This window comes from Meleagris gallopavo, chromosome 24 (assembly GCF_905368555.1).
Source record: "Meleagris gallopavo chromosome 24, MGAL_WU_HG_1.1, whole genome shotgun sequence".
Lineage (NCBI taxonomy): Eukaryota > Metazoa > Chordata > Aves > Galliformes > Phasianidae > Meleagris > Meleagris gallopavo.
This window is the reverse complement of record NC_139427.1, coordinates 2694802-2719254: the sequence shown is the minus strand read 5'-3', so window position 1 is coordinate 2719254 and position 24453 is coordinate 2694802. Positions and strand designations below refer to the sequence as shown.

At 47.7% G+C, this 24453-nt stretch overlaps 1 protein-coding gene across 5 annotated transcripts in view; it reads left to right on the top strand.

Annotated features, from left to right (window-relative positions):
* The window catches only part of ZMAT4 (zinc finger matrin-type 4), a 96358-nt gene that overhangs the window by 48955 nt on the left and 22950 nt on the right, over positions 1–24453 (top strand). For 4 of the 5 annotated variants that reach the window (XM_085242729.1, XM_085242727.1, XM_085242728.1 and 1 more), the window contains exons 5-6: positions 19–243; positions 3407–3503. In XM_085242729.1, coding sequence (XP_085098855.1) covers positions 19–243; positions 3407–3503 — 322 coding nt within the window. Of the gene's footprint in view, positions 1–18; positions 244–3406; positions 3504–7817; positions 16844–24453 lie in introns of those variants that run through there. The other variant, XM_010723139.4, reaches the window with a different exon arrangement.

Here is a 24453-nt window from a genome sequence, read left to right as displayed (position 1 = left end):
ACGTTTTTCCTCCTGCAGAGACCTTGGGTTCACTGAAGCAGCCCCACGTGGATCGGCCTCCAGCAGCATCCCCACCGCAGCCACGCAGGGATTCGGATCGCTACTGCCAGCTGTGTGCTGCGTGGTTCAACAACCCCGTCATGGCCCAGCAGCATTACGATGGCAAGAAGCACAAGAAGAACGCGGCCAGGGCTGAGCTGCTGGAACAGCTGGGGAAGACGCTGGACCTGGGCGAGCTGCGAGGTGAGAGCCTGGGGCTGCATGGGGCTGCATGGGGCTGCATGGGGCTGCATGGGGCTGCATGGGGCTGCATGGGGCTCACGTGGCACAATGGGTGCAACCCGGATGGGATGCGCTGCTTTGAGCCACATGAGGATGTGGCCTCATCCCCAAAGCTGCTTTTTGTTATTGAGATGTAATTACGGGAGGAGAGGGAAGGGCCTCCTGAAAAAGCGTTCTCTGCGGTCTCCAGTTACAATCCAGCATATGTATCCGACTGCAGTGGGCTTGAGCACAAAGTGCAGGTTTGATTTTTGGCACCGCATGGGAGAAGCCTGGCTTGCCCACCTTGGGTTAATGCTTTAAGAAAACTTTTTTTTTTTTTTTTTTCCCCTTGCAAAAATGAAATAATTTTCCTTGAAGTGCCGATGGCCGTGCAGTGTGCTGTGCGTTGCTCTGTTACCCCGACCCTCCGGTGCTGCCCGGGGTGATTCAAACATCCTAAATGATTCATTGGGCTGAGTCACTGTGTGGAAATACGCAGGGACGTTGAAGTGCCAAGGTTGGGAGTGGTGGGGGATGTCATTATCTGTAAACAAACCCACGGTGACGCAAAGAAATGGTTGGGCTCCTGCTTAGTCCTCCCTCAATCAGAGGGCAGTGCTGTGCCCAGGACAGGAGACTGCTCTGTATGGCAGATGGGGCTTTGGGCTGCTCTCAGAGCAGTGTTCAGGGATGCTCCATGGCAGCTGGGCTGTGCTGGAGTTTTGGGCACTGCTGCAGGTATCCTGCAATGCAGGGTCAGGTCATGGCTGCGTTCTGTCTGCTCCCCCTGTTCGTTTTGCAGCCTCAGTGTTGGCTAGAATGCAAACTCATTTCCTCTCCATGTATCCCCAGCTTTCCCATCACAACTGAAATATTAATTCTATTTTGTCTGCTGTGGGAGATGAACATTTGATGCGTTATGTAAGCCCGGGATGAGCAGTGTCAGTCAAAGCACAACACTTCAGCAGCCTTTGATGTTTTGATAATGGCTGTAATAAAATATTTATTGATAAATACGAACGCGTATTCGAGAAATAAGAATAGAGAGATATTTTTGGACAACTGATATTTATAGGAAACAAAAGCATTGGTTCTTCTTGCCGAGCGCTCATCCTGCAGTTTTGAAGTCTTGTTTTGAAGTGGGAAAGGGGAGGGGAGAAAGGAGCCTCGGTCACAGCACCATTTCTCCCATCTGGATGAGGTTTAGCTGTCCGTGAGTGCTCAGTCCCAGGGCTCTGGGTGTTTGCCTGAGGGCTGCTTGGGGTGAGCAGCAGAGGTGACAGCGTGGGGTTGGGGTGCAGCTCAGCAGTGGGGCAGAATCAGTGGCTGCACGGGATGCCATCACCCACAGCCTTTGCATTCTCTGTGCACGGATGAATTGCCACAGGTGTGGATGCTATCTTGCAAAGGAGTTGAATTTTCCTTCCTGGCTCATAATTTCCTCATATGCCTTATAAATACTTTTCATTCTGTGCTGTCAATTTTGGTTGGTAAAATGTGATTGAACAAGTGCTCTCCCGGAATGTGTTTTAATGCATTTTATGCAGAATGACATTAATGACTTCCCTCTTTAATATTTTATTGAATGGATATGAGTGCATTCAATTTTACATGAACGCGTGTCATGATTCAGGGGAGGGAATGCTGATGTGTCACAAGGACACCGAAGGAAATGTGCATATGGCCAGAATTTCCTAACAGCCTTCTCTGGTTGGGATCAGTGCAGGAATAACGCTGTGGGAAACCAACAGGATGGTTGCAGGGTGCATTAAAATTGTTCTTACAGAGAACTGCAGCCCGTGGTAGGAATCCCACACCTCTGTGTTTTCACATTGAGCCCTTCAATTAAGCTTGAAATGCTCTGTTTGGATCTTCATGGAAGTGAATCAGTGCGAAGCAGAAACCTGACACTGGAATTTAAAATTCCCCTTTTTTTTTTTCTTTCTTTCTTTTTTTTTTTTTCCTAAGAGAACAAGACAGAATTATTTGAGCATCAATGGTTTACTGTAATGCCGATGTGTGTTTAATGCAGCAATGCTAATGCCGCCCAGGATGCCCAGGGAATTCTTGGGATGTTAAATACAAAAGAGAGGAGGAGAGCAGAAATGGGTCTCCTACATGCAGACTATTAAGGGAGACAACAGAATCGGGGATTGGGAACACTTAGGTCTGCATTTATGTGCTTAATTTATGTGAAGCTTCGCCCCACATAGCAGCAGTCAGAAGCTCTGATTGCCATCTCTCTGTTTCAAGGATGTCCAGGAGGGAAACGGGTGTTTAATGCACATTCAGCCACGTTGTCTTTGCAGTGCAAACATGTTAGGTGAGGCACAGGAGTGCCTGTTTCTGTAATTCCTCTTTGCAACCGCTGTATTCTTTTCCCAAGGTGAAAGAACGACGAAGTTAACTGGTACACTCTGCAGAGAGGAGAGCCTCATCCTTTCCCACGAGTTGTACCGACCCTCTGTGCCTTGTTGCCAAGTTTGCTCCGTTTATAGAAACCAGCAATTGCTTTTGTTCTGCCCTTCGTTCCAGCACGGCACGCAGGGCTGCATGCAGAGCTGCTCCATTCCCTGCCATGGAGGGGACCTCAGCTGAACGGATGTGTTGATCCTCTTGGAAAAAAGTGGTTGCAGCCTCTGAATGTGGTGAGGAACGGCCCCAATCCGTGCAGCAGAAAGCAGGGGAATAGCTGGGGCCTCAGTGCTCGTTATTCTGAGCAGGGTGATGCTCTGTGAGAGCCATGGGACGGCTGAGGGGACCACAGTGTCCCTGGGCAGCCGCCTCTGAGCCCTGCGTGGTTTTGTGCCTTTCCAAATATTCCTTTTGGCTTCAGCAGTACTTGGATACCCCAGACTGGAAAAGTACATAGAGAGGTTACTGTAAGGAGAAAAGTCTATAAAGCTGGGAGATCTGAGTGCTTTCTGATTAATTAGAAGCTTGTGAGGGGCAAATGGTACGCTTTCCTTTCTCTGGTTCTGCAGCTGTTGGCACCCTCTGCCTGCTGCATTGACAGCAGTGTGTGGCACAGGCAGAGGCCGTTTCCTACAGCACAGAGATGCTTTTTCTCCATGCACAACCCTCATCCTGCACCAACAAGCTCAGCGGGTACACAGCTAACAAACCTGGCTTCTCTTTGCAGGCCTGAAGCGCAGCTACACGTGCAACATCTGCAACGTCACACTGAACTCCATAGAGCAGTACCACGCGCACCTGAAGGGCTCCAAGCATCAGACCAAGTGGGTACCACCGTTTTCCGGGGGTCCTCTGCCCATCTGTGCCTGCTGGGGTGATGAGGCACAGAATCACAGAACGGCCAGGGTTGGAAGGGATCTCAAGGATCACGAAGCTCCAACCCCCTGCCACACGCAGGGCCACCAACCTCCACATCTCACAGCAGCCCAGGCTGCCCAGGGCCCCATCCAACCTGGCCTTGAACACCTCCAGGGATGGACGGGGCATCCACAGCCTCTCTGGGCAGCTGTTCCAGCACCTCACCGCTCTCTCTGACTATAGGAATGCCTCATGCTTCTTGCTGAGGGCTGATGATGCTCTGTGTGTGCGTTGGGGTGCTGTGGGTACCTGTGGTCACATTGTGCTGGGAGCACCTTTGGTGTGCTGAGCCCCAGCAGAAGCACTGGGGGGTGGATAGGATCAGGTGTTTCCAATTGAAAATGTGCTGTGATTTGCAGCGAATGTCCTGCCCAAGTTCCTGAGTTTAGGAGGGAATCTGCTCTGTCAATTAGTGCAAATTATTAAAATGATGTGATAAAGAGACACGGTACCAAGGAGTAGATTAATGAACTAATCTCTCTTAATACACTTACATGTGAGCTTTGGGAACTGTTTCAGGCTGGAGGACCAAGGGCCGCCCAGATTAGAGGAAGGACATAAAGATGTCATTCATTACTGAAGTACCTGAAGCAGCTTTAAGGGTGGTTCAAGTGATGATCCGGCAGTAAGCACCAATGTCTCCTTTTGCTTAAGCCACCAAAAGACAAGTGCAGCCCTCCCCTTGCTGATCTTAGACCTTCAGAGATTCTCTTTGCTATTCACTTTAGCTCTGTCCTGTTTATTACACATATTACCCTTCCTGCATTTATATCTTCATTAGTGAGAGGAAGTGGTGATGAACCTCCTGCTCCATGCCACGGGTGGGTGGGATGTGGGAGGCAGCTGTGGGGCTGTGCAGGGAATGGGGAGCCCCAGGCAGCCCCCAGCCCATCTCCCTGCTCCTCGGGGTGTGCAGTGCAGCTCTGGGCTACACAAGGGGACAGTGCTGATGGATCAGTGTCAGTGCCATTGCTGGAGAGCAGAGCTGACAGCTCGTCCTGTTGGAAACACGAGGTGGGAGCAGCTGCAATGTGCTGCTGAGGCACGGAGCTGTAATTTATCCTTCCCCTGCCAGGCTTTCAGTGTTTGTGTTATTATCGCTGTCATTGCTGCTGTTGTTATTGCAAAGGAAAAAGGAGTTTGTTTCAAATCAGAGCAGCCTCGTGGACGGGAAATAGTGATGTGCAGAAAAGATGCACTCCTTTTATTCAGCATGGAGTGAGTGAGTGCCTGGCGTTCCCTGTTTGGTGCCCACACCTCCTGCTTTGTTTCCCAATCACCTGCAGTTAGCAGAGTCCCATCTCCAGCCCTTACACGATTCCTGCAGAAAGAGGATTCTTTTCTCATCTGTTGCTTTTCCAAAGGCTTCTTTCCAACTGACAGAAACTTCAAAGGCACTTTGCTTCATCCTTTTCCCTTGGCTGAACTTGGAGCCTTATGGAGTGTGTTTGCAGCAGAGCATTGGGTTGTTGTCTTTGGCTGGAAGCAAAAGTTGGGGCAGGAGGAGCACAGGAGCAGCTCCGAGGCTGCAGGACTTCCACCGTTCTTCCAAGGACCTCCTCCTTTTACAAATTAATATTCTTATCTGTCATTCCAAATTTAGTTTCTTATCGCTCGTTGCTAATGATTTAAATCTCGTCCCCAGAGATTTTCGTGGGCATTCAGTACAAAGAAAAACAAAGTAATGAATTTGTAAGAAAGTGTGTTACAAATGTAATAACGGAATGCCAATTAGAGACATTCGTCTGTCCAATTTCTATGGGAAATGGCTCTGATTATTCCATTTCCTCTGTCCATTGTTCATTCTTACACAGTCGTCTTTCAGCCTCAGGATCCGAGCACTGCACAACTGTAGGGAAGTGCAGAAGAATGGGAGACAATGGCTGGCAGCTTGGGTTCGTGCAAAACAAAAGCTCTTCCCACCCTCTAATTAATGCATAACCAGATTTTGCTCTCTTTGTTTAAAGGCATTTCTGTAGCTTCGTTCTCCTCTATATGGGCACAGGGAAGCAGAGTGCTGTGAGTGGTGGGGGTCCTTCCCCTCAATGCCTGGTCCAGCATTTTGCCCACTGGTTTGTGCCGTTCTCATTACTGTGGGTTAGCATCAAGGCTGTCCTCTTCCTCATAACCCACATTGAAACTAATGCATTGCAGTTGCCAAGGCAACAAAACATTTTATATAGCTTGTCATACTTAATATCGTAAAAAGGGAGTTGTAAAGGAAGAGGTTTAGCTTGGGACAGGCAGAATGGTGATTGCAGGCTGGAAGCTGGGAGCACCCATAATGTAGCAGGGAGATGAGTTCTCTGAAAAGCTGCTTTGGCAGAGAGGAATGTTTATGAGGGCTGAGATGAGGAGCAGATACTTATTATAGCTCCAGAGCTCTCCAGAGGGCACCGTGCATCCAGGCCATTGCTGGAGCTGCTTTAAATAACCCAACACACAGCAGCTTTCAGGTGGTGCTCTGTGGGATGTGGGGCTCAGCCCTTCCTCTGCATCTCCATGCAGTGCTGGAGGAAAAGTAGCTGGAAATGCCTCGCCTGATGTTGTGGTGTTGAATAGCAACATAGGAGGAAGCAGCTGGTACTGAACTTGTCCTTATCCTTCTGCTCAATGAATTTACAGAGCAGGGTAATGAGTTTCCACTTTTTCTCCAGGATGCAGATGCTTTAAGTTTGAAAATGAAGCAAAAATGCATCTTTTAAAAATACCTCTTCCCAAAGTGAGGGATCTGCCTCTCCAGCCAGATGGAGAAGGTTTCTTTCAAGCTCCCCATTCTGCCAGCATCATAGAATCATCACAGAATCATCTGCCCTGTGCTGCTGGGAGCTGCAGTCCGATGGGTGCTGCCATGCTGTGCAGGCACTGGAGCTGGACTGTGGAACATCTGCAGCAGGGAGGAGCTCCAAACCTTTAATTAGGGATTTATGAACTGTGCAGTGGTGATTGAGTCATTGTTTGACTTACTTTCCAGAAATAGATGTGTGTGTTTTTTGTTTTTTTTTTTTTAATCTGCCCTTCTCCCTTCCTCCTTTCTCCAAACCCAGCAATGCTGAGCTCAGCTGGCCACAGCCAGCACTTTGTTTCTATGGGGATTGGTGGCAACCAAAAGATGGGGTTGTGAGGAACTGCAGAACGAGGTGGTGTCATATCAAAACGTTGGGAGAAAGCCACGTGCTGGCCTTGGAATGGGCTGAAAGCAACAGAATTCTTCATTCTTTGTGCTTTGATGTAAACTGTTCCCTCCCAGCCCTTCCTGCAAAGCCCAGAAGATAGATGGGCAGCTCAGGAGCAATGACTGCAGGCTTCGTGCCACCGAAGGCTCCTTTCCTTTTTTTAAATCCTGATTCAGAGCACAGATGTCTAATTGGAATGGGGCATTTATTAACATAAGCTGCTTGGCTGTTCAGCCATCACAGCTAATCAAAATATTGTAAATATCGTGCCTGGACAAATGTCACTCTTCACCATGATTGCATTCCCATATCTTTTCCAATCTATTTCAGAAAGCATAAACAAATATTTGCTGCCTGTTGTGGCTGATGGCAACTTTTATTGGCAGCAGAAACATTTTCTGTGTGTTTTTTGTGATGTATGGTGGCCACTGCCTAAAATATAAAGAAGCCTTTGGAGTGATAATAACTCCAGAAGATGAATAGTTCTAAAAGGTAGATGGAACTGAAAGGCATTCTAATTTGTCATTATTTCAGTGGTTCCAGAGATCAGCTGAATAATTACACTGCCTATGAAGAGCAGCAAGTAATACTTTGTCTCATTACAGGATTAAATTGTCTCCCTTCCCTTTAAAGTAAGGGGAAATAAAGGTATCTCCGATATCTGCTGTTTTGATCATAATTTGAAAGCTCTGGAATAGTACAGCTTGGTGCAGATTAGTTGTTTTAATGCTAAGCATATCAGTTTGATTTCTGATCTATCAGTCTGATATCAACCAACGAGGAGCTCCCCACTGGCCAAAGCTGTCTCCTGGTGAGTTTGCAGGTGATGCTGCTCTCATCCATTTAAACTGAGGACCCAAGCACCCTTTTCCCTTTCACAAAACCCATCTCTATGCTTAAAGTTTCCAGTATTTTTTTTTTTACAAACCGAGCCGTTATCATTGCTCCCATTAAAAGCTCAACCAAGGGAAACCCAGCAGGGCCCTGCATCCAAACCAGGAATACCAGGGCTGAGTGTGACCCCGCTCCATTTCTGTGTTGCAGCCTGAAGAATCAGTAGCAGTGCATGGCATTGGAGCAAGGAAAAGCACTGAGGCCTCACCTGCAGGGAGGAAAGCTGCTATCCTGGACACTGACCCCATGCAGTGGATGACTGACACGTAATTAACCCTCGCTTTGGACAGATACACGGATCTTAATATTATTATTATTAATAATATTTTTTTTTTTTAATTTTGTGGTGAGTTAAAAATATTTCAATGGATTTTTTTACCCTTTCAAGATAATATTTATTCAGCACAGAGTTTAGAGAATGATAACTATCCTGTAAATACGACAGCTTAATCATCACTCATCGCCACAGACAGAAGAAAGGAACTATTTTACTTTTTCATATTTATTCTTAGATTTCTTCCGAGAGTATAAAAATATTCTATCACATTAATCCACGGTAGTGATGTAATCAGTCTTCAACCAGAAATAAACATACTTCCTTCACCTTCTCCAGCATGGTTTTGTGCCGACACGTTGCCAGCCAAAAGTGAATCGCAGGGATTGAATAACGGCTGAATGTTTTCCTTTCCTCTTTGTCTTCAGAGGAACAAACGGTTCACTGAGCGGAGGAAGCTAAAGTGAAAGCGTAGGATCCTTGCCATGCCTTTAGGACTGCTGCTGGGTGGATGGGAGCTGTTTGCTCTGCTGACTTTGGATGCACGCCGATGCTCAACACCCCTCGTTCTGCAGCAGGGCGGCGGGTGCCAGGCAGGGATGCTGCCATGGAGGCTGCTTGCAGGACATGGATGCAGGAGCCCTGTGGGGACAATTCCCAGTGCCAGCTGTTCCAGAGAGCCTCCCGGACCTGTCAGAGGGGCTGCACAGCCGAGGCCCCGTGGCGGGGAATGGGTCCTTGCTAACAGGGAGGAAAAAGCCACAAAGGATTGGAAAGAAAACAGTGCAACAGCCTCGGATGTCCAGGAGGAGTGCTGTGCAGATTTCAGCTGGGTCCTCATCTGCAGCTCATCTGCAAGGTGTGAATTCCTCACCGGTGTTGGGGTGAGCTGAGATGTGAGTATTTACCCACTGGAAATGAGGGGGTTTGCAGTGGCGTTAGGCTTTCTGCTGCAGTCAGCAGAGAGGAACCAGATTTCTTGCCCAGCCTGCTGCAACGTGAAGAACTGAGATAACCAAGATCACATTTTCAAGTATGCCCTACAAGCGATGCAGAGCAACCCTTGCTGTGCCCCGTGTTCTACCAGCTCCTTTAGTGCACTTTGCATGCAGCGAACCTGCCTTGAGAATGTTGGTAGAGATTAAGCACCACCTCTTCCAGAGCAATCTGGTTGGTTTATATATCTGTAGTAGCACAATCCTTCTGAGACTGCCCATTTCCCTGCTTCTGCATCTCCGAAATAACAGGCTCTGACATTTCCTCTTTGAGCACCTCAACCAGAGGTTGCCTGCTGTCTTTGGAAGGGAGTGGTGATGCCTACAGCTCCATCAGTTCATTTAGCAGAAATGCAGAAATGCAGCATCTGAAAGTCAGCAGTGCCCCTCTCTGCTTGCTGGCTCTGTGTTGGGAAACTGAATTTAACCCACAGGTTTGTGAATTCTCTGCCTGGTGAACAAACTGTCCAGAGGTGGTTAATCTGCATCCTCCACCCGCTTCTGTGCACACTGATAAATCAAAGCAAAGGAAGAACGTGCTGCTCTGCATTTTGGCGTTGAGCAGAGCTGTCTTTCAGATGAGGAGCAGTTGGGCACATCACCTGGAAAGCTGCAGCTGTGGTGCAAATGTCATTTGATGTGTTGGTAGCATCACTGCTGTCACTGTATGTCTGCAGTGTGGTTGCTGGTAAGTCAGCGAGCTCGGTAGCAGAGGATGCTGTGGGCAATGCCTGCTCATGGAGGAACAGAAAACAGTGTCACTGCTGCTGGCAGCTCTGCTCTTTGTGCCTCTCCCACTCCGGGATGTTTGCTGCAGGGCTGTGCTGCTGCACCCGATGGGCACTGCGAAGCTGCTCAGCTCTCCTCCCTTCTGGCAGTGCTGTGCCACCGGTTTTAATTACTATCTCACCTGGGACTCTGAAATCCCTCACTACCTCGCTACCTGTTTGATGAAAACAAACCCTCTTTTGTTGGTGAAAATGATTATTTTACCTTGAAAAGGCAATTAAAAGCCTGAGCTCACCAGATGTATTTCTAAAGGACCCTTTGCAAATCTTTGGGAGAGAAGAGAAATAATTCTCCTAAATCAGGAGGCAGATCAATAACACACGTTGCTCTGCAGAAGGCTGTGTTTATTTTGCCTGCCAGCAATGAAGCTCAATAGACCCCCACCAGTCGAAGAAGAAATGAGACCTCTGTGGTTTTGCATTGTGGGTTTCCTGTGTCTGTGTTTTTGGTTTTGCTCATTTGTTTCTGTCATATGAAATCTATTGGTAAATAATGGGCAATGATCAGCACTTTATTTTCATTTGGCATTTAATCAAAGGGACGTGCTACATCTGTACAATAGCTGGGCTAATTGCTCGACCAAACAGGACAAACCATTGTTCATCCTCACGGCTGATAGAATAAATATGAATACGGTCGTGTTTGATCATAGAGATTACAAAGAAAATGGGGCAAAGACGCCGCTCCTCTTTTTTAGCTGCATCAGGTAGGGGGCACAGAAGCAAAATTCAGATGGTGGAGGAAAACGACTGCATTGCTGAGGAGGACAGGAGTGCAGCCTTACAGCGTGACCTTTGGTGCTGTCACATCTTCCCTGACTTCTGCCTTCAGCTGTGCAGAGGGAAAGGTTGGATGTGCTGCAGCATGGAGTTGTTTACTCTCTGGGGTCAGTAGAAGTGCTAAAGAAGCTCTACATGATTAATTTGTGCTCTTGCATCAATGCCTTTCATGTGTGCAGGAGAATGGGCTGTTTGCAGATGAATAAGCATCTCCTTGGGTTCCATAGCTATGGGGCTCTTTCATTTATCGTGGTCTGGGTGATAATGTAAGGCAGTGTTTCTGAAAGTAAACTGCCTCTTGACAGAGGGAACGTGGTACAGAAATAGAGCACACCATGCAGGCGAGTGGGGAATTTTCTGAGCTCCTTCCCCCCGGACTCCCACAACCCTCCTCCTTCCACTTTGTGCTCAGGGTGCTGCAGAGGTGATGCTGCCAAGAGAAAGGAGAATTTCCTAACGTGTGTGCTCAGGTAATCACAATGAGCTAATTGCAGCAAAATTAATTACAGCACAAACACAATCTCTTTTCCTGGGAAGGTGTGCAGAGAGCTCTGCTCCTGCTGCAGTGTGCTGGGCTGAGCAGCCAGGATGGCCCCCCCAGCTGTGTTGCCTGCCTGCATGGCTGCAGGCTTTGGTCCCTAAATCCTTCTAATCTCTTCCTTTTCTGAAGTTCATTAGGCCTTCAAAGCAAGACATAAAAAGACAAATCTCCTGGTGGGAAGTCAGCAATCCCTGCAGAAATGCCTCCAGACCACGCACTTTGCTCTGATGTTGAGATGGGTACAGCATCCCAAGCTTAAAGGCTGTGCAATATATCTGGGACCTTTGGCAAAGGAAGCAGTGAAACCCTTGCATCCCTCAAGGTTAGTTTAAATTGAGGGGTGAAGACTTTCGCTTCTAATTTCTTCATTAAAGCTACACAGGCTGCATTTTTCATGCAGCACAGCCGAACATTACAGGAGGTGATTTTGCACCGCTCGGACATTTTTGCAGCTCAAAATTCCACGTAAAAGTGTCTGTGAAGATAATAACCATCGGTCTGGCTGCATCACACACACACACATTCCTGCAGAGCAGTGCTAACGGAGCACTGCTGGTGGCTGGAGGTGTGATTCTAACACCAGAGCTGCGATGCTGTAGATGTGTTCTGCTCAAGTTCTGTAGCACACACCAATACCGGTCCTCAGGCTGTGATGTGAAGCTGTCCAGTGATGTCTCAGAGGGCCACGGGCTGCTTCCCTGTGCTGTTCTATGCTCAGACACATTACAGCACAAATAATGCATGTTTTCTTAACTGGTTTCCCGTGTTAAGGCAATAAAGCTCTATGGCAACAGTCTGTACAGTGACTCTGCCCTGAGGCACACCACTTCGTAGGAAGAAATTAATCATGGGAGAAGAATGCTCCCCGTGTGTAAATGGTGCTTGCTTCGTTAAGTTCCTCTTGCATCAGCCTCATTAGCAAGCCCTGACCTTTAGATCCACTTTCCACACTCTTCGAGTTCTATGAGTGAAATCCCTCCTCCAGGCTGTGCCGGGTGCTCACCGTGGTTCTCTGGGTCCTTCTGAGCTCCCCTCCCACCAAAAGAGCAGATTGGAACCTCTGCGTTTGCTGCAGTGAGAGGCAGAGAGAACCCAATTTGGTTGTTAAATATTTGTGACCTAAAGAAAGAAAAAGCAAACAGGCATTAACATCCCAACATGTTCCCCACTTATATTACTGCACCCAAGACTCCAGGATACATATTTTAGTCTATTTCCAGTGTCAGAATGGAGATGATGGAGGCATTCCTGCTGTCCCAGCAATGTTTCCTTTTGCTACATGCTCTTCCAGCTGCAGGGCTCTTCAGACAGAGCCACGTCCTGCACATCAGAGGGCTCCATTTGCAGGTCCTTACCTGCAGGTGTTGCTGTGCTGATGCTAACAGGGCACCCTGGCCATCAGTGGGGTTTGCCGTACCAGGGCTGGCAAGTTTAAGCAGCAGCCCCTCTGTGGTCTGCTGCTCACTAATCGAGCCTCGTGGTGTGCTCGTACATCTCTGACAATAGCCTTTGTCTAATATGTTTTTAATCAGTGTGTGCATTTCAATTTGCATATTAATAGCAAGGAGATGTTATTGTACAGTGCTGTTGATGAGGCTGTCATGCTCAGCCTTCAAGCTGAGCAGAGAAAGAAACCACGTCTATTGTAAAAGAGGTGCAATTGCACATGTTTTACCATCTACCATTCTCTAGTTATCTCTGCCTTTCGTTTTCCTTGATATCCTCAGATGAGTGTGTTCTTTCTTCTGCTTTTTTTTTTTTCCCCCCAGTGAACAAGCATGATTTAAAAGGATTTTTGGCTGTTGTAACAGCTCCAAGCCAGCCTAAATATCACATTTCCACTGGACGTTTTTGACTTGCAAAGTGGCAAAAGCTTGATTTCTTTCTGCTTTCCCTATCCCCTTTCTCAGCTCTTCCCCTGCTGTGTCAGATGGCACAGACACTGCCAGGGCTCCGGAGTTTTGGGAGGTGAGTTTCTGCATCTTGGTTTTGCTCTTCACCTTCCTTCCCACTTGGCTCAGCAGGAAAATGGCCCGAAGGCAAAAAGCCAGGAGTTAAAGGAGAGAAATTCAAAAGAGAAATGAAGGAAACTGGAACCAGAAGGAAAAAATCCAGAGGAAAAAGAGCATCCCCAGCAGCCTGAGCCTTCTAATTGCCGTTGGAGCTCCCTGGCAGGTGGAAGAAAAGGAAATATTTTGGCCAGCACAGGCTGAGTGCTGAGGAGCTTGCTGTGTGCTGCTGGGACTGAGCAGCAGCATTCAGCCCGGCTCGCTTTTAGCATCTCTTCATTTCCAACATGCTCTCCTAATCCGGGATCAAAGCACGCAGTCAGCAAAAGGCATTTTGGAGGGAGAACAGAGCTCTGTTTTCCATCCGTTCCCCTCTGCCAACAAAGCTGTTCTCGCTGAGGAGCTCCCAGCACGGGGTTTGGGATCCCACCGGCTTCTGGGAGCGGATCTCTGCCCTCCTGCAAGGAACAGAACTCAGAGAGAGCCCCGTGAGCATCCCCTGTGCCGTGCGGGACGGCAGCATCAGGCACACAACTGCAGAGCAGAACAGGCAATATTTTGAAAGAAGAACCTCCCCGCTAGATGGGAGGCAGTGCAGAATGAGGGGTTTTCTTTTCTCCACGAGAGAAGGAATGCAGCTGCTGCTCTGAAATCAGTCTGAATCCTGCAGACATCCACTGCTGTGTGGACAAAGTGCTGCGAGGTGGGAGAAATCCCCGTCAGCATTCGCTGCAGAGAAGGTGGATGGAGTAATGAGAGCAAGCAGAGGCGTGGGATGGATGTTTCACTCCAGAGCTCCAAACCATTTATATAATCATAGTTGTTATCGCAGTAAATGTAAATAACTGATTGAGTTCAAATTTAGTGTTTGACGACGCTGATTCTTTGTGAGTACACACTGAATTCTTGGAGAATTACTTTATTTCATCAGATAGACCCACAGTGTGTTCAACAGCCCTTTAGGCATTTAGGTAGGACCATACTCTGTGATTTTTCTTGCTCTCCAAAGCATAAAGCCTCTTACAAGTTCATGTTTTAATCAATTGCTTGAATCAAAGTATGTGGCAGTTTGGCAGCTTGCCCTTTGCTGCATCGCTATAGCTGCAATAATAGCAATAATGGTATCATGAAAATACAAAAAGGCTGCTTTGCACCTTGTCAGCCCACGGCAATGAATAACCAGGATGACCTTAATTTGTTTTCTATCGGATGTGTTGGCCCTCAACCTTCAGTAGCATCCAAGATGGGCATGGGAGTCACAGTCCATCTCCCCACGCTAAGCAGCAGCCTCCCTAATTAGTGTGTGTGCATCCCAGCAGCTGCTGCTCTGGTCAGGGTCACACGAGGGCTTCACACTGTGCAGTTTCTGCTCTGTGCAGGATGGATGCTGAGCCCTGCAGCCAGGACAGAGCAGGACAGACCCCATTGTGGTGGTCCCAGGGCTCTTTGCAGGAGGCTGTGGTGGCCAAATTGAAGTGAGCTCAGCACTGTGGGGATGGAGGGGGGTTTCAAAGGCTTGGAGGGAGCTGCGTTCAGAAATAGATCAGAGCAGCACTTGCATCCAAAAGGGAAAAATAGTAAAAAGTGGCTTCAAAATAGCACTGTCCGTGATATCCCACTTGTGCAAGCTTTTAATGAGGCTGGAGCTGGTCTTAACAGGAGAATGGCCTCAATTCCATTATAGCACTCTTAATGAGGGCGTTATTATCATTGTTGGGAAATGGAGAATGCAGCAGATGCACGGTGTTAAATAATGAACAGGAGACTCAGCTGGAGCCGGGAGAACTGATGGTGCCCTGCTGGGGACGAGGGGGCCCTCGGATGGACACTGCAAGGATGTGCTCTGTGTTCATCCCTGCAGAGCAGAAGCGTGGAGATGTTTCTGCTGCTGTGTGCTTCGATTCTGCTGAGAGAGGGCTCCTGGGCTCCTGCTTGGTCGGTGCCATGGGGCTCTCATCCCTCAGCCTGTCCTCAGGGCAGATAGCTCACATCTATGCCTTCTATCACTCCTGTAAGTTTCAGCAGTGTGCACCTTTGGCAAGGTCTGGCCCAAGCCCAGCTGAGTCTCTGTACCACCACTGCCTCCCCCTGCCCTGCTATGAGTCACTTCCAAACACACTTTTAGTTCATTAATGCAGAGATGCATTAAAATGAACCTCAGTAAAATGGCAGTGCTGATAAAAGCAGCCCCCATCCTCCACCCACTCCCTGCCCCGGTTGCTCAGGTTCGTTTCTGTCTTTGAATCAGACAGAGGGAAACTCCAGTTTTCTGCAGAATCACGTCTGGGTCCCAAAGGGAGCCTGGAGCAGACACACAGTTGTTGTGTTCCTGCAGGGACACTGTGGGGTGCAGCTAAAAGGAATGAATTGCTTTGGGGCAGTGGCTTTGGGGGGGTGCATTGGCACGTAGTGTGCAGTCCTACACAGCCTCAAGGAATGCATTTGTGCTGGTGATGCCCCAACTTTGGGATGCATTGCATGGAACAAGACCAAGCCAGGTACTGAATGACATAAGGTTTTTTTAGCACCGATGAGTTGGAGATGTTGATCATGGGATGTTATTCCAAGAGGAAAAGTCAAATGGAAACGGAGGATAAGGACGCAAGAAATAAAGCAGAGCAACTTGTAGGGGAGACCAAAGCCACCACTGGGATAAATCCTTATAGAACAGAGCTGAAGAGCCAGATGATGACGTGCTCTTTCCTAGTGAATTTACTCAGGGGCAATGAGGCCCTGAGTGAGCAGGGCAGTATAAATCAGCAAAGCATCCAATACAGCCCAGCTGCACTGACGTGAGCAGAAATTTAACAGCTCCATCAAGCTGTTAAATCATTTGCACAAGACAAGCAGTCAAGCCCCCTTTTTTTTTTTTTACCACTAGAAAGCAACATTTTGCTAAAACTCATCTTTATTTTGAATGTTATCCTCAGCATCACATTGGTGGCCACTTAACAATAAGTGCCTGAAAGCAAGAAGGCAAAATCAGCAGGAGCACAGCTGGGAAGTGCTGAGCATTTATTTCTGTGGGGCCTCAGACATAGGGAGTGTGGGCTGTGGGGCTGTTGGGATGTGGGGTTCTGCCTGCAGACTTTGTGAAATAATGGGAACAGAGACTGTGGGAGTTCCTGCTGGCTTTCTCCTTCACCATCAGCTCTAAATCAGTGTTTGTTGTGGTGGTGGTGATCTAAGAGCATAGGCAAATTAAGGTTTATAGTAAAAAAACAAAATTTAGAGCAAAATGCACAGCTTTTTTTTTTTTTTTTTTTTAATCAGAGCATCCAATACAGTTAGGACATGGATAAGCTTTAGGGCAAAGAGGCCTCAAAGGACTTCTCTGGGTCTGAAACAGAAACAAAAAGCTTCAAGCAAGATTCAGGCTGGAAAAAAATTTCTGCTTCAGTTTAACATAATTATGGCAACAAATTAGAGTTAAGAGGAAAATCTAGCAGTAAGCACCTGTGAGATCAGCAGTTGTAAACTTTGTGTATCATTTCAAATCTGGGATATTGGAATCCTGCTGCAGCCATCACCTGATTTCCCAGTATTTAAAATGCATTTACTGTTTTGGAAGGGACAAACAAATTGGAACTGTCCCTTGGCAGATGTGGGTTGCACACGCTGTGATCTGCCTGTGGGGGTTTTGCACAGCCTGGTGTTTGTATGGGGCAGTGCCCAACCTGGCTACTTCTGTTCTGAGAACAGCATCTCTGTGTATGTCCCATTTCTGAAGCAAGCACAATCAGAGATGTATTTCAAAAGGAATGTTAAAAATAAATGATTTGAAATTCAGACTGGATGATTGGATTTTCTCTTTTGGGGGAGATGGATTTCCTTAGGGGATGGAGTGCTGTGGGAATGCAGGGCGGTGATGCTCAGGACTTGAGGGATTTGCTGGATTTCTTACTGTTCTAACATCCACGAGCACCTCGTGCTTGAGCTGTTTTGTTTACAATTGGGAATTTCTCAGCAGTGTTTGCTCAACTTTATTGGTGGTACTGAGTGATGTGGTTTGGTGGGTATGGTGGTGATGGGTTGATGGTTGGAGCAAACCTGGATTGGCGCAGACCACAGATTGGCACCCTGTGCTGCTGCAGTTTGCAGGGCTGTGCTTTCAGTGGGGTCTGTTCTGAAGGAGGCAGCCCTGAGTGCTCAAGTGGTGCAGCAGGGATGTGCTGAGCTCTGCACCAACGCTGTGGAGCAATGGAGTTGCCAAGGAGTAAACCCTGGATCAGAAGCAAAGATCTCCTGACCTGCTGTGCTGGCTGTGACCCTCCCCAGTGCTGTATGTGAGTGGCTCAAAAGCTTTTGCTTTAGAAATGTGAGGCTTATTTTGCATGTTCAGCATTGCTATAATAGTTGCAATAGTGCTTACAATCCCAATCAGCTCAAATCTCTGCCAGAAATATTTTAAGCAGCGGTTCTATAGCATCAGTTTCTGCTCCCATTACCCAGGAGGAAGGCCTGGGGCTCACTGGAGACTGCTGCAATGCCTGTGGCTGCAGGGAGAAATGCTCATTAACTGCCTTATCTCCCCTGAGGTGCACAACAGATTGTCTTCCAGGCAGTCAGTGGCACCAGCAATTCTGCTGGGCTGATTCTGGAACTACTATGAACAAACACTTAGAAATTCCTGTGTGGAGCATTGATTAATTTGTCGTTCTCCACCATCAGTAAACGGCTGCAGAACCTCAGATGGTCACTGGGGCATGGTTAGGAAGGTGCAGCTGGTAGCACCGTAAGTTAATTAAGGATGAATTATGTAATTGGTCTGGATGCCCTGTCATAAGAGGAGGCAGAAAACCTGGCTGCTTCTTTCTCCTGTTCTGCTCTGGGTGCTCCTGGAGCAGCCCGAGCTGTGCTGGTGACACCAAGAGCTGGAAAGGTCCAGTGCTGCATCCCAGTTCAGTCTGCCTGCAGGTGCATGTGTGTTTTGTACAGAGACAGCATCTTAAGTGGCAAAGCTAAGAATTTTAATGTATCCTCCTCGCAGCTAGTTTTTCCGTGTTTGTTTCTCCTTCAGGCCTCTCCTCTGCAATTAGAAGTGCTTTGCTGAGATGTCTTTAATGCTTGCTAAATTACCTCGTTTGTTTTGCTTTGGAGATGGAGCTGTTTGCTAACACGTACTGCTTGCTGCTCTGCAGTAGCAGGGGCTTTTGCTTTTGGCACCTTATTTAAAATGCTTTCCCCCACCCCTCCTCGCTTGTAGATAAAGTCTCCAATGCTGTTTGAAATTAGAATATGGATTTAATTAGAGGAACGAGCTGAGAACTGCTGGTTTCATTCTCGTTTCAGTTGTGCTGGGCTGTAGGAAATCCTCAGTAATGCTTTCTGTTTTCTAGGCATCAACATTTGCAAAACTGGCCCAGTCCTGTCCACGCAGCACGGTGATGTTCTGCAGCTTTGCTCTGTGGCCCTGCCATCCATTACAACTAATGCTCCCCATCCCCCTGAACTCCCAAACACGTTCATCCTGCTGTGCAGAAAGCTGCTCCCTTTTGTTCTGCTCTTGCCCAGCCTGGTGTCTCCTTTACAGATAAGTGGTCTGAAACAAATGCCATCTGGGTGCTGGCAGTGCAAGCTGCCCTGCTGCTAGGAGGCCAGGGGTGAAGGAAACGTGTGTGATTTAACGAATGTTCCATGTCACAAATGGAAACGGAGTCGGTTTGTCTTAAAAAGCAGCGTGGGCAAACCTCCATCAGACAGCAGAGGAGCACAGAGCCCCAAGTCAATGCCTTTCCCTGCTGAGGCTGCCTCTCCTGGCTTGCAAAGCTGCCCAGGGCACCAAACAGGGGCATCTTTTGGCTGCTTCTTCATTTCTTCTTTGCTCCTGAAGTCAATGGCCAAAGCACCGCTGGGTCTCAGCGTTTCAGGAGCAGTGATGCAGACCCACGAGCTCTGCAGTCGTCTTCTCTGCCTCTGGTTATGGTTATGGCCTCGTTTGGAAAACCCCTTTTGGCCCCTGGGTCCAAAAGCAAAGGATTCTCCTTCCCTTTTCATTATATCGTTGGCAGTAATTATTCTTCCCCTCCAAATGTAGCATTTTTCTCTTTAGGAGAATTAGTTCTCATTCTCACTTCCATCCTTTAAGTGCTGTTTTCTGCTTTATTTTTAATTGAAAGGCTGGAGGGCAAATGCAATTAAGCTGCAGTGCATGGACTGTAACTTGCGTATAAAAAAAAAAATCACCTTACCATCTGCAATTTGCTTGTTTTCTGATCTGAGGTCTGTTACAATTCCAAATTTCGGTTCTCATGATCAGAACAAACGAGAGCAAATTGCAGAGGACTGGGAGGAAATAGACTGAATACATTTGTGTCCCTTATCTAGGGCAGGCAAAGGTGTGCTGTGCAGGGGTCCAGCTCTGACTGCAGTTTGTGGAGCTACGTGGGCTGGGTGTCCTTTAGGATAAACCCCTCCAGGGCTGCCTGTCCTTTTCCATGCAGATCTCACCCCCTGGTAGCAGAGGGCAGCAGGGAGGATGGAGCGACCCGCTGCTGTCGCTAACAGATAGGATCAGTGATATGAAGCATATCATCCTTCTTCATTTCCTCATCACGTTGAAATCAATACGCTGCCTCACCCAGAGGGCTCTTCTGCAGGCTGAGCTCATCCGTTACTGCACTCCACCTCCTGGATTTACACCAAATGTTCCATTTCTCCCATGTAACAAATGGGCCCCGTGTCAGAGCTGCTGATCGCATCTCAGGCTCTGTAACCTCTGAGCAACCACACCAGAATGATTCTGTGAGGGTGTCTGCATGCATCAGTGATTTATCCGAGGCATCGTGTACTCTCCCGTTATGACTCAGTCTGGCAGTTTGTCACTGCAGAAAGTGAGAAAAGCATGGCTGCCTTCAACTGAAATCATGCGTGCCTATGAGGAAAGTGTGAAAGGGTAGGGCACATTTAAATAGGGAGGAATAAAAGCTCAGTGAGTGCTCAAGTACTCTTGAGTTACTGCATCCAACCCTTGCCTACCAGGATGCACAAAATCCAATGGGGGGTTTCCTGCAGTGTGAATCAGGACTGGTGGGTCTGTGCATTGGTTGTGGCTATAGAGGCTCAGCTGCTTGGAGCTAAATGTCCTTGCATTAACTGTCATCTTCCAATTCCTCTAGGTTATGAAAAGGTTTAATGAGAACAATTTTCGAGAGCTTTTATAGCCTTAATATCTCGAGACCTTTCAAAGCACCATTTAAGTGCTGCTGAGGATGGCTGGGCAGCCCCCACCTGACCCTCCTTCCCTGGGGGGGTGCTCAAGAAGGTCTCTTCTGTGTGTGTGTGTGAGGTCTGTGCTGCAGCAGTGCTGCTCTGTCTGCAGAATGGCAGTGCTGCAGGCAATAATGAACTGTGCCATTTACCAGCCCACTAAATGCATGTTTAAGGCATGATTTGGCTAGCAAAGAACGTGGTAAAAGCAAAGACAGCCTGAAACAACTGCCATGCAGTCACCTAGAATGGCAATATTAATTTGAGGGGCTACTGATTCCCAGTGCATGGCTTTATCTTCCTAAAATACGTTTTGTGTGGTTTTCTCATGCTTATCAGATGGCCCTTTTTACTTAAAATTTGCCACATTTAAAGAGTGCTTCAATAGATTCATAGTCCTGTGTTTCTAAACCTGCCTGCAGGCAGCAGGAAAGATATTAACAATTTTCCCTGTCCATTCTGCTGCTGCCAGGCCCTCCTGCTCCTGCAGTCCGTGCCACTGCATTTCTTAATTAATGACTTACTAAGATCTAAAGATTGCACTCGAGTGTTGTCACTGCCTGTTAAGTGGATTGCCTCTCCATCTTCCTATTTCCTCATAAGGCAAACAGAAGTAAATTCCGAAGAACAGTGCTGGAGAGAGACACCCCAGTAACAATATACCAAAATTCTTCCAAGAATACAGCTTAGGGAGAAAAAACTTTAGAAGTTTGTATAGGAAGACCAGAGCAGCTTCCCAGGATGGTTTATGGACTCAAATGCTCTGTCAGAAGAGAGACTTCTAAAGTTGGAAGCAAATCTCATTCCTTGTGCTGCAGAAGATCTGAAATAAAACCTTAAAGGTTTGCGAAGCACCAGGAAGATCAGAACGGCCAGGAATGGTCTGTATGGGACAGATGGATCCCAACCTCAGAGCTGGGGATGGGTCACTGCTAATTGCAGTTGGGTACCCATCCCTCCTGCTCTGTTATTTGTATGCAATTGATGGGTTTGATGCTGCAAAATTACTCTGAGTGCAGCAGCACCTGTGCTTCGTCTGCAGTGAAATACTGCTTGAGGAGTTTGGGTGGCATCTACTCCTTCAAGTTTGCATTCAGAAAATACCTGACATGCATGAGGGGAAACAAATCATCAATAATGTTCTCCTTTGTCCTTGCAGAAATGAGTTATGTGAATGCTCATTGTTAACAAAGCACAGGAAAATGGCATCTGTGTGATCCATAGCGAAGGAGTTACACAGCAAGAACTGCTCCCAAGTGCTGGCAGTCCTTGGGATGGACCATCTATCCCATCCCCACGCCCTCTGAGAATATGCTAATTTGCCACTTAGTATCTATGAATGCTAATGACCCTAATCAGCCTGGCTGCTGCATCTGTCGTTGCAGCCAAGTTTGGCAAAGGCAAAGATAAAGTGCTGCTCCGCGTGCTGCATCTCAGGAGAACCGTTGTAGTAAATTCAGTTATATGTTCCCGTCCAGGTTAAATGCAAATAACCTCCTCAGTGCTACGCATCTTGATTATAAACTTCTCTTTTGGCTGAGCTGTATTTTACTGTCCTGAAATCTGCAGTTTGCTGCTTGCTTTTCCAACCCATTTGCTGCCACGTTTACACCAATAACATCTCCCTGCCCTGGAGCCCTTCCCATGTCGTGATTTACAAATAAGTGATATTTATTAAAAAAAAAAAAACAGCAGAACAAAGCCATCAGCAAGAAGATTCTCTTTGAAAAAGGTGGCAATTAACTCTGGGGGGGGGAAAGGAGAAGCAATAAAATCCAGACTGTAACGACGGGACGATGCCTTATCGCAGGGCTGCAGAGCCGAGTGGAAAACAAACTGAAATAAATATATGGAAGACAGAGAGCTGCAGAATGTGGGCAGGATGGGAGCTGTGCTCAGCCTGGAGACACAGGCAGGGTGAGGAATGTCAGCTCAGTGGCCAAACCCCCAACCATGCAGTCCCCACCTCCAGTACCTTAAGCAACACCATTGGGTCTGCACAGTCAATCCAGTAGTGGTATTGAAACTAATTGCTATGGAGGAAAAATAACTCCTTGCCACAGAGAGCAGTGCTGTGACAGTGAAAGCACTCGGGAGCATATGTTTAGGACAGAGAAGGAATTAATCTCAAGCTTCTGCTTTGTTTATCCCATGCACTGAGCAGTGATGGGTGCAGAGCATGGAGCTGCGGTGGCTTTTGCCTCTCCTTGGCACCTGTTTGGGAAAGTCGCTCTTTATGGATACCCTAAAAGAACAGTCATTCTGCTACTGTGAGCTATTCGGTAATAAAGCAGGGAAAGGCACCGCAGCCAATAAAAGTGAATTAATAACTAGAGACAACAGAAGCCCACTTTGCAGGCCAGCATGAAGCAATGCTTTGCCGAGGGAAGGAGAGCGCGTCAGTTTACGAGCAAACAGGTCAGGCCTGAAAGGAATGGGCCGTGCTGTCTTCTCTCCTAAACCTGTGTGGTTTATTTCTGTGGTGGCACAGCTGTAAGTAATGTTCTGCTGAGGAGCAGCACATTTGGAGCCCGTGGGTCCATGCTTTGGGCTTGCACATGGGGATCCTCTGCTTCCACGAGCAGAAGCACAGAGAGAGGGACCTGAGTGGGATGGGAAGGAATGGTTCACACCTCTCCTGTGTCCCCTGCTTGCTGTCGGCCCTTTGGTCGTGCTGCTCTTGTGGCACAAATTGGAAGGCTTAATTATTTCAATAGAGGTTAATTGCATTAGTCACTACAGCAAATCTCCAGTTCGCGCTACGCTTTCCACTTCATTTAATTCATTACCCCTGTGAAATTCGGCGGATTCCCACATAGAATTGATTGTTAAGCTCACACATGTCCCTTCCAACAGCAATCCTCCACGCCCACCCTCTCTCTTCTCCTTCCCTTCTCCTCATTGCTCCCCTGCACATATGGGCATTGGTGGCTGTGCTGCCCAGGTCTGCACCCATGGGTGCCCGTTCTTTTCCTGCAGCACCTGCACAAGCAGTCACGTGCTAAATGAGCTGTGCACCCTTTGCTGTGAGCCTTTAAGAGCAGCTTCTTGCAGCTTAACGTATTGCTGTAATAGTAATAAATGGGAGTGCTGAGAGTTGGGGGTGTTATTTTTACTGCACCTTCTATACTAGGCAGAGATATATCTCAATAGCAGAAGGATTAACACGAAGGCATGCTTTACAAGTGAAATGAATTTTGTGCTCAGAATCGAAACACAAACTCAGTAAAGAACAACAAAAATCTGAAAACACACACACAGATTTTACCAAGTTGAAATTGCAGTGCAATGGACACACGGTGCTCCCGATAAAAGTGAGCCTCAAAAGGCCAGAAGTGAGCCCTGGGATTATTCCTCGTCCACAACCTCCGTTCTGACGTAGATAACGCTGCTTAATCCTCCAGCAGCAGCTGAGGAGCACTGCCATGGGGAAGGGCATTCAACAAACTGCATCAGAAAGGCGCTCACGGACTGCAGCGATGATTGCAGAATTATTGTGCAATTGGTGCACGCCATCCTTTGTGTGAGTGCATTGATCATTTTCTACGCTGAGCACAGTTTAACATCTGACCACTCTAAAAGCGCTCACAGCAAACCTATTTTGGATAAATGCAAAAGGAAATGTGAAAAGAGCCCTGGAAGAGGCATTTCCCTCTGCGAGAGGTGCCAAAGCCAGCGGAGCAGCAGCCCTCTGCGTTACAGCCTTCCTCTTTTCTTCCTCTTGTTGGTTTTTAGTGTTATTTAATTTCTGCCCCCAATTAAGGTTCATCATTCCTCTGTTTTCACTCGCCTGGCGGTGCTGCAGGCCGTTCTGCAAAGCACAGCTGTGCCTGGGTTTCCTTGTAGGAATGGTTGTGTGGCGCTCACCATTACAGCCCTGGAATCCAGCCCAGTTCATTAGTGCTATGTTCCATCCTTCAGCATTGATCTCGGTTATTTGTTTGTCTTTTCAGCTGTTAGCCCGGGTGATTGTTTGCATAATCATGCAAAGCGATCTCTGTTCCTTCACAAAGCCATAAGACTAAAACATAACTGCCACCACGGAAGGAAGGCATTGCTCCTGCAGGAAGGCATCAACCCGGGCTCCAGCACAGCAGATGGAACCCCCAGATCTGCAGGAGCTGAGGTGGGGACCCTCATCATGCTGTGCTTTAGAAGCTGTCGTTGTCCTTCTCTGAGCCCCACGTTTG